This window comes from Habropoda laboriosa, unplaced genomic scaffold (genome assembly GCF_001263275.1).
Source record: "Habropoda laboriosa isolate 0110345459 unplaced genomic scaffold, ASM126327v1 scaffold72, whole genome shotgun sequence".
Taxonomy (NCBI): domain Eukaryota; kingdom Metazoa; phylum Arthropoda; class Insecta; order Hymenoptera; family Apidae; genus Habropoda; species Habropoda laboriosa.
Genome location: NW_017100188.1, coordinates 109,336 through 122,773, shown reverse-complemented (window position 1 = coordinate 122,773; position 13,438 = coordinate 109,336). Strand labels below are relative to the sequence as shown.

The 13,438-nt window shown below is 34.6% G+C and overlaps 3 protein-coding genes across 5 annotated transcripts in view; all 3 read right to left on the bottom strand.

The window, feature by feature from the left end:
* Positions 1-489: 489 nt before the first annotated feature.
* On the bottom strand, positions 490-8,883 carry LOC108579778 (protein Lilipod). The gene is made up of 9 exons (XM_017943385.1): positions 8,601-8,883; positions 2,448-2,712; positions 2,146-2,249; positions 1,934-2,060; positions 1,793-1,861; positions 1,592-1,721; positions 1,162-1,507; positions 835-1,066; positions 490-747 (listed from the first exon to the last, which is right to left on the bottom strand). Exons 1-9 carry the CDS (start codon positions 8,658-8,660, stop codon positions 509-511), a joined length of 1,572 nt encoding a protein of 523 aa, XP_017798874.1. The 5' UTR covers positions 8,661-8,883; the 3' UTR covers positions 490-508.
* A 1,575-nt stretch (positions 8,884-10,458) lies between these two features.
* On the bottom strand, positions 10,459-12,053 carry LOC108579783 (ubiquitin thioesterase OTU1). 3 transcript variants are annotated; one of them, XM_017943392.1, is made up of 4 exons: positions 11,991-12,053; positions 11,424-11,854; positions 10,996-11,312; positions 10,459-10,916 (listed from the first exon to the last, which is right to left on the bottom strand). In XM_017943392.1, the coding sequence occupies exons 2-4, from the start codon at positions 11,827-11,829 to the stop codon at positions 10,698-10,700; spliced, it is 942 nt and encodes a 313-aa protein (XP_017798881.1). In that variant the 5' UTR covers positions 11,830-11,854; positions 11,991-12,053; the 3' UTR covers positions 10,459-10,697. The 3 variants fall into 3 exon arrangements, with proteins under 3 accessions (XP_017798881.1, XP_017798880.1, XP_017798882.1); XM_017943391.1 differs by having other exon boundaries at positions 11,424-12,045; XM_017943393.1 differs by having other exon boundaries at positions 11,433-12,045.
* Positions 12,054-12,543: 490 nt separating this feature from the next.
* The window catches only part of LOC108579765 (synaptic vesicle glycoprotein 2B-like), a 9,277-nt gene continuing 8,382 nt past the window's right edge, over positions 12,544-13,438 (bottom strand). Inside the window, exons 10-11 of the mRNA XM_017943373.1 lie at positions 13,287-13,414; positions 12,544-13,145 (exon numbers count right to left, since the gene is read on the bottom strand). Of these exons, the coding sequence (XP_017798862.1) occupies positions 13,090-13,145; positions 13,287-13,414 (184 nt within the window). The 3' untranslated portion in view covers positions 12,544-13,089. The remainder of the gene's footprint in view (positions 13,146-13,286; positions 13,415-13,438) is intronic.

Here is a 13,438-nt window from a genome sequence, read left to right as displayed (position 1 = left end):
TTTGTAACGCGTAAAATAGACATCGTTTTGTTTATCCTTCATTACGTAAGGACATGTTGCAATTACAAAATAATTTTTTATGTTTCTGTTGTCTATAATAAATAAGTTAACATGGTAAAAAACTAGTGAATAAATATTTTAATAATTCAGGAAGATATAAAGCAATTATACTTAAAAGTATTATAGTGTCCGAATATTAAAGTGAGTAACTGTATGTACTCGTAACTGGCCTCCGCTCGAATATCATCCAATTAAACTTTCAACACATTTTATCAGGACCATATATACCATTAAAACGATTAAAATGTTACTTCACGAATGTACGGATCTAAATAGAAATTTTTTTTAATTATAAACACACTCGCACACAAACATGATCCACAATTTTACTCGTTTATATCATTAATATCATGTAACATTACACAAATACAATTATTCACCTTTAAGTTACTTTTTCTTCAACATTAAATTGTAAATATTTTTCCCTCTGCTTACGATGTAAGTCAGTCTAATCTTCTTTCGTAGAAAACATCCCCGTAGAACTTTTCTTACCTTCGCTCCTGAAGATTCCTATTAGGCTACTCCGTAATCTGGCGTAAATTTCTTTGCGTACGGTCGCCGTAAACTTCGTTGCTAAACAACTGATCGCTGCTGTAGCGAAGATTAAATTATAGAACAGTACTAGCTTGAAGTTACCAAGCCATTCGATACGCCCAAAATCGCCAAGCAAATCGAAATTTGTCATACCTAAAACAAACAATTGATCAGTGTACATTATAACATATAGCACACGGTCGATCAGCAGAACCTGTTTGCTTGATTGAAAGAAGTTACCTAATATTCGAGATAACAGTGGCAACGCTGAGCTTAGTACAAGAAGAAGGGCGCAATTCGCGATGAGGTGAGTAAGCGGTGTGGAATGAAGCCGTGGTCGGACATTTCTAACGCCCGGAAGTGTGTACAAACCTATTGCGCTCGTAGCAGCCAGATACAAAATTACTGCCACTTCTATTGTTGCTCCAATGGGACCTAGCTTCGACAACGAGCTGATGCCCAAGGTAAATTGCTAAAAGCATTGGTCACTTTATTATTTCAATTCAAAATGCATATTTCCTTATTCCATACAGATGCAGCGCGTTAATATCCAATTTATATACTAACCCTTGTACTTAAAGGTAGTGCCTTGATACCAATAAGTAACTCTAATGTATTTTGAACAGCTAATAAGGCTGTGGCAGTGGAGAGTATAAGTAGTGCTAACATGGCCAAAGGGTACAGCAAAGTACGCCGAACCCACCAGGTTCGCCTTTGCTGATCCAAGGTGCTTCTTCGTTTTTGAATGTCTTCCAATCGTTGAGTCAATCCACGTTGGAGAGCACCGTTTCTTAAGCACATCAAGCTCGGCTTCGCATTAAGAAGCTCATCATCCTCGAGCACTGAACAAGTTGGTATCGACATAGGCACTGGCGAAACGTATGATTTTCCCGTTGTTTTCGCGTGTTGCAGTCTATGTGTATAACAACGGGTTTTATAAAGCGTTTTGAAGCGAATCTAGTGGCTGGAATGGTACGAATAGTAACCGATAGCTGACCTTCTTCGAATACAATCCTCTTCTAGCCTGTAAGCGAAAAACTCTTCGTCTAAGTTTTTTAGGAACTGCGGCTTTACAAGAAACGAACCAACTACTCCGAATAATCTTACAAATCCCATTGGTGTACACACTGTGAGGTTAAATAAAAAAAATTCTTTCTTACTGTGTTTGATGAACGAATAGTTATTTAATTATACTTACGTAATAGCATAACAACGCCAACAAAGGAAACGCAAGAGTAAAGGAAGGGTAAATAGTAACTTGATAAATCTGTAATATAGAATAACGATGATAGTGTTGGTATATGTATGCTGATATTTTATGGTTTTTTAATATACTTGCTGAGCAAAGTATGAAGGCTCGATTTTTGATAATCTATCAGTGCTGATAAAACATATGTCATCCCTAGTACTAGTGTTCCCAATAGGCAAAGAACTGTCACTGTCTCATAAACCCTAGCCATTACACCCTACAATGAATAATAACTTTAACAAACGATTCAAAATGAATCAAGAATATATTATTAGTATTAAAAAAATGCAAAAATATCTCACCTTTCTATAACCGACGAAACCCTCTGATTCCGTGAACAAATATGCGAACGGCAGAAATACGAAGAGAGACATATTTGAAAAGAGAAACACATGATTCCACAGACCTAATTGTTAAAGAAAGTTAAAAATAATGATTTCGTATTTTTTTAAATCGATCGTTTACACCGAAAACATGATGCCGATCTTGAAGTATGTATCTAAAAAAGATACTTTCGCCATATTTTTTTTTTCCAAATAATCAAGAATCGAACTATATGGAACGAATAATGGACAAAGTTGATTTTCATGAAAGACATATGTACCTTGAATAAGAGAACTATTGAGCCATTTGACGTAATAGCTGTTCGGGTATAAAATGAGCACTTCATTGCTCGCTATTGAAACCGGAAGTAGTAAGGTCGCTCCGACGGAAACCGCCAGAGCAACGGTACACAGCCAGAGGCTGATCCTGTAGACCGTTGCTTCATCTTCATCCACTGAGAAATAATCTTCGCGATCTTTTCGTCGAAATTTCGCTATCAACGCATAGCTTGAAACGTAGAGAACCAGGAATAACAGGAAGAATATCTGAAACAATCGCAAGAAACAATCCGTTACACTTTTGTACTTTTAAGGTTATGTTTAGTTATCTGCGCTAACTTATCTAAGCTATCACAAATTAAAATCCCTTTATCCTTAGTAGCCAATACATATCATGAAATTTCATTGGAGAGACATTCCATTAAATAATTTGCTAACTTAAATTATTATGGCTAAATATTAATTTATCGTAAATTACAATTAATTAATTTTAATCGAAAGTAACCGACTTAAAAAGTGCGTGAAATTTAACTTCGTAATACATTTTTAAAATTTTCTGAAATAAAAAAATCATATCATTGATATACATATAAAGAGATGATGTTAAGCATTATATCACATGTTACATCAGTTATGGGGGGGAGTTAACGCTATAAAATGCAAACAGTGCTATTTATTGAAGGAAAAAATTATGTTGTTAACTTGCTGATACATAGAGGGTGCAACTTAGCAAGCCTTACGGCATGTGCTAAAACTGTTCGTTAAAATAGAAGACATTCGAGTTTAAAAAAAAAAATCACATCGATAAATCTTAAAGAGCGATCTTCCATGTGAGTATCATAATAAGATAACAACTTTCTTATCAAATCGCGATATAAAAAGCACTTAACATTGTTTTCTTGCGAAAACCGGTAACGAATACACGCGCAATCCGTGCCTTTTAGGAATACGTTGCACCGTGCTTATCGACCGTGTACACATGCAGTTTACATTGCGCTACGTGAACACAGAGGGTACGCATAACCGTGATTTAAACGATCTTCGATGCGTGGCTTTGAATGAACATTACTTTTAAGTGCCATAACGACGCAAGTTAACTTTCTACAACAGAATCGCTTCGGTAACAACAATGCAAAACGGCGATGTGTTTCCTTCAAGACTTGCGGTCGATTGCGTCGCTGTCAGACTTGTGTGGTATGTAATCATGTCCACGGAAAAGTTAATACCGTACGTTCGAATCGTTGCAACTACATATTTCTGAATTTTGTACAGTTTTAAAATCCTTATATCGAGTTATAAACTATTCTTATCACTTTTCTTTGTTTTATTGACGCACGTGGTAAAATTAGAACAAATGCTATTTCGAAACATAGTTTCGCAATAATAGATAAAGTTCCTAATCATAGGTTTGGATCGTTTCATGCTCAAAACCCGTCGTTTTACAATGTCGAAGACTGTAAGTAGAGCGGATATACTTTGAATTGTAAAAATATAGCATAGGATAATGTATAATACGGAATTGTATGGAAGTCACGTAGGTATGTTATTGAGAAGAATACACAGAGAATTGATACGCAAGATGCAAGCGTAAATAGTGTAAAAAAGAATAACCTTGAGCAATGTTATGAGGTTACACTTGTCTCTCCATTTTTTTTTTCGCATGTTATTGTACGTATATCTTTGTTGGTATGCTTGATCACATATTTGTCAACGTTTTACCGCTTTTTATACTTTACAGTGTATTTAACAGACGATAAAAAACAGGACTTGAAATTATGTACTAATATAGTGGCTCTTATGACCTTAATAATGATTACGATAACTCAATCGGTTACAGATGCGATAATACCTATACGACATGAAGAATGCTTGATTAGGAATAATACATGCATGAAGATTTTCATAGGACGTCGACGAATTGTAATTTGTGTATGATAATGTGTCAAAGAACTGGGAAATCAGTCGTAAAAGTCGCAAGACAAAGCGAAAAATAAATACCGAGATTTGGAGATAAGTGGCAGCTTTACAAGTGTACGCGTGACGAAATGTTTCGCTGAAGTTGTTCCTAGTGACGTCAATGTTAGCATTCAATTTATTCTTAAAGTCGAGATAAACTTTATCGATCGAAAATCACTTAGACTTTTTAATTACGTAAGGTACGAATAGAAGTACGAGTAGCTAGTTTTATCTTGTAAAAGACAATCTCATAATCGCTAAAACGATCGATCGGAAATTGAAGTCAAACTTTTTATTTTTCGTTGAACTGTTTTACCAATAGAGTAATACAGGTAACCCCCATATAACACGGTTTCGCTCTAACACGGTTCGAGAATTGGGGACAACCCTCGTGCAACACGGTATCCTAGCAACATAATAAGAGCTTTTAAAAGCCAAAGATATTTCATTTGAAATTAGTATTATTCAACCTTTTTTAAAGAAATGATAATTACGTTTTTCATTTTTGTGAATTAATTTGCAGCCCTGAACTATGTCTAGCGGAAATAAAAAAGTACATATTATTTTTATTTAATACATATTAATATGTTATACTTTTGGTGAAAATTGCTTTAATAAAAATATTTCTCTTAGTTATAAAGATATAATAGTATGTTTTTTTTTTTTCATTTTTGGAACCTAACCCCCTTTTTCGTACTAGTTCTTTGTTTCATATAACACGAATTTGCATAACACGCCATTTTTTAGGAACCTAACAACCGTGTTATACGAGGGTTATCTGTATATCCAAATGGCTACTGGCTATTGCCCCAAATTTAAATATTTGACAAATTGCTGCCGCCTACGGTTGTAATAATTTTACTGCAATGAAAATGCGACCAGAGGATTGCCGTTTCGGGGATTTCGTACGACAGACCGTTACGTTATTCTAAACTTCCGCTACAATAAACTTCCGTGTGTCCCTCTCGGTTATCGCGCACGCTAACATTAATTTTCCATCCTCTCCTGTTCCTCTAGCGCGTCGCATAATAGGCGGAACAGCGTTTCCTTTTAAACGAAACGTAAAGCATTGTACACTTCTCACTAATAATTATCGATTGCATATTAATAACTATTATCGATCAATACAAGAATCAACATATTTCTGTACAAAGAATTCGCTCTATTTTTAAAAATAAACATATATCAATAACGAAAATACATTCCAATAACCTATTCTACCTTATTTCTTGAATTTTTTTAATGATATGGGGTGCGAATCGATGTTTCCACTTTTTTACATTAATCTGTTAAATCTAACGTATAGTGATATTTGAAAAGCAAGATCGATAACCTGCATTATTAATACTGACATTCACCGCTAGAGCTGTGTTGGCTGCTATGTATTCACAGTTTTAACGACATGTTGTTTTTGGGGAATGCATACGTATTACTATTGTCATAGCCACGCGACGATAACATCTGCGATAAAGACAAAAGGCTACGAAGAAACCGGTAACGGTCAACATAAGTACATTGTTCCTTTTTAAGAATAATAGGGCCGTTTTCTTCTTTGCGTTTTTACATGAACATTAACATTTACTTGCCAGATTTTATTTTTATCTCTGTTTTGTTTAAATACGTGATAAGCAGACATATACACGCACGTCGGCCTCGATAGACAACGGTAAACACATTAAACTGCATTATGTTAAAGATATTGTTATTCGCATGAGAATAAACACACTTGGGTATTTTCAGATAAAGTTTACTTACAGAGCGGAAAATAAATGAAGAAAGTTATAATACATCAACTATTTAAAGTTCGTGCCCATAACTAGTAATATTTTACTGGCCGTGATAATGAAACCGGTCGTTATAAATAAAACAAAAATGAAGAAATTACAAATTAAAATTTGTGATAAAAAATAATTACAAACATGTACCAATTGACAATTAACATTTAACATTAAGTTTGATTAACACTGTTCTTGATGGCTCTTCAATTGGCAGAGTTTATTCAAAGACTTAGAATAGTAATGGTCCAATGTCTAAATACTTGAAATATGATTCGAATTTAAACACTAACCTGTTTGATGATCATAATTTTAATGAAACTTATTAACAATTATGTGATAACATCGACAGTTTACACGATCGGTAATTTTCGAGACTTATCAATATTTATTGATAACGTTGCAGTTTACGACACTTGGCACTCTATCAAAAGAGAGGAATGTACGATAAGAACACCTCAAATTAAAAAATAATTTTTTTCACCTTTATACGTAAATCAACTTAACACTAAAAGTGACTGAACGAACATCTTTAACCAGACGTTTCAAATAAATTTTGGCAGTGTAATTTCTCTGGTACTGCATTCCTCGTTCCTGATTGCGATTCTAGCTATTAAATTTAGTTCGAATTATATTCAACGATAAATTGCGCCCCACAAAATATTTTGATTCTTAATACAAAGTGTGCCATAAATAAGCCACAAATAGCACATCACCTTTAATCGAAATTGATAAAATAGAATTCAACTTCTAAAAAAAGAAAAAAAAAAGAAAATTACAGCGTTCCACAATGGGAACCCATGTTGTCTTTGACCGGGTGTATTTTTAGCTTTTCTACCAGAAGAAGTCGCCACTAACTTGTTTCACGTAAAAGGTATTTCTATGTACGGCGTGAAACTCGTCATTAAGTCGAGTCTTTTTATCGTTGTTATTTGTTCAACGTATAGTTGACGAACTGTACTTTCAAGAATGTCCCGAATTTACCTCGGCTTGTACAGTTAGCAAATAGAAAGTATTATTGAATGGTTCGTAAGAAAATCGTGTACAACTTTGTTCGGAATCGTCGTTGTCTGCGAAATGTTCGGAGATGCTGCATAGTCAGTTGGAAACCGCTTTTTGCGCCCAGCCAAGGTGGAAGGAAAAACCGGTCAGAGATCAGAAATAATGGCTGGTCAACGACACGGCATGAAAGTATTGAGAAAGCATATTACGAAGAGTGTGTTTCCGTCGAAATTCCTCCGTGCCATGAATACCAACGATTATTCAATTAAGTGCATTAAACAAAGCGTGTAAAATCAAGGGCAGACGTACTGGCGATGGTACAGCGCGACATCTATACCGCGGATGAAACCTCTCGATACGATGTATTTACATTTTTGTCGCGACGATGTACACGTAACATCGTTAAGGATTTACCCTAATCTGCTAAGAAGATTCCGATCTCTATTTTATCAACAGGTATACATATGCGTATATCGCGTTCTAGTACGGTGCTTCTTTTAATATGATCGTATATCTCGATATATATTGTTTTGCTTGGCAGTCGCGCAATATCAATTTTTCATGTAAAAATTGGTAAATAAACATGTCAGTTGGAAATACTAATTTTATCTTTGTAAGGTTGCGATTGGGCTAATGTATAAAAATCCATTGAGAAACTTGATACTTGCGTGATTAATAGATGTCACTGAGTAACGTTTGAGATTACGACAGAGGAAACAAAAGAATAGATTATTTTACAAAAATATATGTATACCAAGCAAGCTTTTTTTGAGGTATTGAAAACATTAAAAATAGTAACAGGATAAAGGAAATGTTAGACTGATTGTTTTCATAATGGAAATCCCCTTATCAGCTATTAACGGCAATGTTGTACATGTGTGTACCTATGGAATTCATTATATATTTATACAGATTTCCCTTAATGGCGATATAAAGGAAGAACAATTACTTTATGTACATATTGCACTTATTTCCTTCCTTTAAACATTGTTTTATTTTTAAAAACATATTAGATACATACATGAAATTCCTTTGACAGTAACACACTTATCAATAATTTCACAAAATGTACAAATATGAAATAAAATCATATTGCTTGTACATTTCGCTCATTTTATCCTTATTTTCAATTTTGATGTTACACATTAAGTACGATCGTAAAATAGGAACAAAGAATTTCATGCATTACGATGACTAAAAGGTTAGGCACGAGAGGGAAAATTTTTTTCTAACTTTCAGTCAAACATAAAAATAAATTCGTTTATGGATTAAGTACACTAAATTTCGAATTGAATTACGAGGGAGACGTGGCGATTGCCTATTGCAGGAACGTTACAAGAAATTCCAAGAACCCTCCATATATATTGGAGGTCAATAAACAAGGGTTTCATAACAAATAAAAACATCGGCCTTTCTACTCACAATGTTCTCCCGTACTGTGTTGTGAAATAGTTGTTCTCTGAGATCTGCCTCATCTTCCATCTTCACCTATTTGTCAGTGAATTTCTTTTGGCTAAACGTAACGTCGTCGGCAGCAGCGACATTTTCTTATATCAATAATCGTTTCATGTAACACACCATGCCCAAATTCCCACGACCGACACACGACGTGTTTCGGTCTCCTGACATAAGCTTCAACTTTTCGCAATTAATTGCATGAAGTCACTGTAACTATACGCGAAATGGCTCACATTTCCCAGTTCGTTCCCTTTTGTATTAAATTACAACAAAAGCTACCGCCTGACACGTCTCGCTTACGGTTGGCAGCCTACTAAAAACGGTGCGTCGTTTCTACTTTGGTAACAACCCGCCATCTATGCATGTGCAACACGTTTTGTGCGCTCCCTGTCCGGTGAAAATGTTAACTTACCGACCGTTTTCTAGTATGTACTTCGTCGTTGTCTAGATTCAAAATTAATGGAACGCGCGTTGAACTTTGTGCTCGTTTCAATTTTTTCATTTCAAAAGTTAGTTCGTTCGGAAAATGTCATTTTGAGTGCATTGATGATTCTTTGCTTGTTCATCTTCATACTGTACGAACTGGTGAGTGATTTAATTTCGAGTTTAAGTTAAAAAATATTGAAATTCTTTTCTGACCGTGGGTTTAAACTGGGTGCCATTTTGAACGCGTACAACTTCATATTTGAACGCAATAAGTAATTCGTAAAAAATTCTAGAGAAATTAAATAATGTAAATAACTGGTTTATTTTACTCTTTCGAAACAATAGTACTTACAAAATATACTATGCTATTGTATAAATATAAATCTGTGAAGGACTATGATAAATTTTTCCTGAGCAATAAATATTTCTGCCGATGTCTAGTTTAGAATCGCAATAGTGGATTACTGTGAGAGAGTGAATCATCTTATACTTGATATAATAAAAGAAATTGTGCTGGAATAGTATAACTCTAATAAGTATCGTAGTTACAAAAATTAAATTTCATTTTTGTTATCGGAACATGTATATTTTTACAGTGCATATTTAATCACGTAAAAATCGCAATAACAAAATAATTATAATATCCTAGTATTACACACACACGCACTCACACTCACGCGCGCGCGCGCGCACACACATACACCTGTTTCTCTATTGTTCGAGCAAACTGTTTCCATATCTTGAGTACAAGAACTTTTGATTACATGCCTGGGTGATCAAGAGTTAGCAAATCCAATGTTCCTAGGTAAATTGGAATTGCAAATATCTCCGTATAAACCGTGGGCTCTCTGTAGTGGAAATTTATTATTAACAAAGTAGATCATTCTGTCCTTTTTTTTTTTTTTGTTATTTATCGTCGAATCGAATAGGAAATTCGCGGTGAAAATATCCTCTTATTTCTATTCTATATTTATCCGCGGCTCTATTTGTTATGCTGGAACACATTTACTGCCAGTATGGCTATGAATTCCGTTTAGGCAAATTTAACCAAGTATCACAGATTCTTAATCTCGCCAAAGAGTATATCTCTAACATACTATGTATGTATAGTAGATATCTCATGAGTAGAAAAATTGCATTAAAATTCAATTCGTGTAAAATCGAATATTTTTTTTATAATAATACAATTATCGTAAATTACACCAATTCAAATAATTAGTCTTCTACTGTGATTAGATAAAGTTACATTTTATAACTGCAAACTTTTATAAAAATTTAAACAAAACAAGGATTTTTTGAGGGTATAATATATTCGAGTATATTGTATAAAAGTTACTTTTACTGTGGTAAAAGTGATTGCATAAATGTCATGCAGAACAAAGAATTTTAGCGTTTGGTAAAAGAAGTTTGTTCTTTAGTCAAAATTAACAATCTGTGTATATTATGTCTAAACAATCCTCATAGTGCACTGCATATATCTTATATTAACAACAAAGTATCCATATGAAATAGCTAGTCCGCTTACAAGCCTCATTTAAGTAGAAAATTCTGCTTAAGACTTGAATTTAGTAGGATTCTCAAACAGCAGTTCAATTAAAAATGATCCATAAATTGTCGAGGTATCGATTTAGTTTGCTACGCGGCCACTTCGCCGAAATTCATGTGACCTGTCTCCTTGGCATGTTGTTGAGCTTCTACTTGTCCATTTAATTTAACTTTACAATCATTGCACATTAATGTGAACTTTTGAATATCTGTGAATTGACGACTAGATTTGACTTCTCTTGCAAGTTCAGCTGCTTCAAATAGCATCCTTTCATCTTCTGTAGGAAAGATTGTTTGAATGTTGCCACCCTGTATATGAACATGGAAAAACTTGTAATAAACAAAAATATGATAATATAGCATCTTCAACAAAAAGTACTTCACTCACATCAAGAGATTCCAAATACAAAGGATCATAATGAATTCCATCGAAAATCAGGAAAACCCTTTGAGCATAATGTTGATCTTCTCCAAATCTATTGATTATAGCATTTATACTGTCAATTACTGCTATTTCTAATCCATAAAATTTTGATAATATTGATAATTCTATAGCTCCACCCCATGATTCTGATTTCAAAATCCATTTACAATATTCAGCATTTGGTCGACCAAGAAAAGCTTCAGAATATTCTTCAGGATCAGCTGCCACTGCGTTTGCTATAATCTCTCTCATGAAGCTTGCACAACTAGGGTCAACCTTACCTAAAAATATGTTATGAAATTAAAAGATATACTGAATGTATTACATTCATAAGTGTGACAAAGTGATAATGGGCAGATGTTTCAACATTAACAATAAGTACTGCGATTTACATTGTGTACCATTAAGCACATAACCAACGCTGGTGAATAGACAAGAGTTATCTGCAGGTACGACTTTTTTCATCAATACACCAAGTGTATTTGTGAAGCTCTCCTCGTCGACGATATGAGATCGGCCAATTTCCTCCGACTTTTGTTTCCCATTGTACAGTGGTGGCTTTTCCTCGACGATCAAAGTATCCCCGGAGAGGATACCGATCACGTCGAGCGAGCTCGATTCATCGTTAAGATCAATAGCTCTTGGTGGAAAGCCACCGAGAACGTGAAGCGCCTCGCCTGGTATTCCCGTTAGATCGGAGAGCTTCGATTTCAATTTGCATACCTTGTCCTGCGCGACCAGCCCGTTCACGACCTTTTGACCCGATTTTGTTTTAACTCTCAGTACGAATCCGGCCATCGTTTATCGTGGATTACTGAAGTGACTAGAAAACGAGAATTTTGCTCAGAGATTGCCAGTTAATCAGCTGTTGAAACAGCGCCACGACGAAATTTCGCTCGACTTTGAGGCGAAGATCATATCACGGTCGAAACACGGCGTCGATCATTCGCAACACATACTTCGCGCAATTTTTTCTCGTTGATACCCAACTATCTTTTGCAACTCATCATCGTATTCAACACACAACCAAATACCGTAACTTCCACTACCGATGTACGTTATTATTTCTTTGGTTATAAGGATAGCGCCTTTTGGGTACTTTCTTGCCGTTACGTTGCTATCATTCCGTCCTTTTTTAACTAACGTCTTGAACGTTCGATAATATAGGACAGATTGAATTACCCATTTAGATAGCCATTTCTGGTGTCGCAATTAAAATTACTGTGTTATTGTTGCTGGGTACACGGTTTATTAAATGAAGATTAAGTATCGTCGTATTATTTTTGTCTCGATCAAAGTGACAATGATAGTTACAGATATTTTTTCTATTTTTTAGTTCTTTTTTTTCTATAAATCTATTTTCTCATATTATGTAATAGATTCGACAATAGATAAAATAGTAGGGGAAACTATGTGATATTTGTATTTCACGTGTATACATATATGCATATCTTTACTTTATGTAGAGTAAGGGTTAACCTCAAAATCGAACATGCAGTATTTGTACTTCTTGGAGTCATATTTATTCTTACAGGTTTCGGAATACAGGTTTTTCTTTTACAGACAAATAAAGGAATTACAAACGCTGAACAGCGTCTCTTAGTTTTATGTTCGTAAATAACGTATCGCTTATCAAATATTCGTTCAGACGTGTTTTGGCGCGCAATTTGAATAACCGCGTCTGTACATCAAGTTCCATTTAATTGATGATCACAATACTTGATCCTTTTTCACAAAATGATACGTAAAACGTTCGCAGAATAAATATTACATATTTACACGAATTTACACGCTGTTAAAAATATAATACGGACTTTCCAATGAAAATCCTACACGTCATCTTATTTTCTATACGAAAGTACGAAACGTTCGTAGAGATCGAAGTGCGAAAAATTCCCATCGATCGCTAGTAGCTGTAATACAACACTAGTGTTTGTCAATATAGAGATCGAATTTCTTCTAATTGAAGAATGATTCTTGTCAACGCAAATCGATCGTTCTTCCACTGCCGGAAATATTTTCTTCTCTCGATTCTCTCCAGGAGACGAGATTTTCCGGTTAATCAAGGGTCTCTTTTCCTGTTTTCGGCAACAGGAAAGACATAAATCCACAAACTAGAAAAAGAAAAATAATAAAGAAACAAGAATATCAATTCACGCTATAAATAAATAAATTCCACAAATTCTTCTTTAAATCTGTAATAACGTTAAAAATATTTTTCCGTATTTAAATAATTTATGGTGTAGAATACTCACGGAATAAAAATGCCGCGAATAAAACTATAGGAACCACACAGGCCAAGTCGATCAGGTATCCGAACACTAAGTTACCGACCAGCGCGCCTAATCGACCCATTGTGAGAGATAAAGCTGCAGCCATTACCCTGAAAATTCAAAGAAAATATAAA

Excerpts from the sequence above, each read along its gene's own strand:
- LOC108579778 (XM_017943385.1), bottom strand. The coding sequence starts at position 8,660 with ATGGAAGATGAGGCAGATCTCAGAGAACAACTATTTCACAACACAGTA. Across the intron at positions 2,061-2,145 it reads GTTTCGTCGGTTATAGAAAG|GGTGTAATGGCTAGGGTTTA; the intron begins GTGAGATATTTT and ends TATTCATTGTAG. Across the intron at positions 1,067-1,161 it reads CACTACCTTTAAGTACAAGG|CAATTTACCTTGGGCATCAG; the intron begins GTTAGTATATAA and ends CAATGCTTTTAG.
- LOC108579783 (XM_017943392.1), bottom strand. The coding sequence starts at position 11,829 with ATGGCCGGATTCGTACTGAGAGTTAAAACAAAATCGGGTCAAAAGGTC. Across the intron at positions 11,313-11,423 it reads TGTGCTTAATGGTACACAAT|GTAAGGTTGACCCTAGTTGT; the intron begins GTAAATCGCAGT and ends ACATATTTTTAG. Across the intron at positions 10,917-10,995 it reads TGTATTTGGAATCTCTTGAT|GGTGGCAACATTCAAACAAT; the intron begins GTGAGTGAAGTA and ends GTTCATATACAG.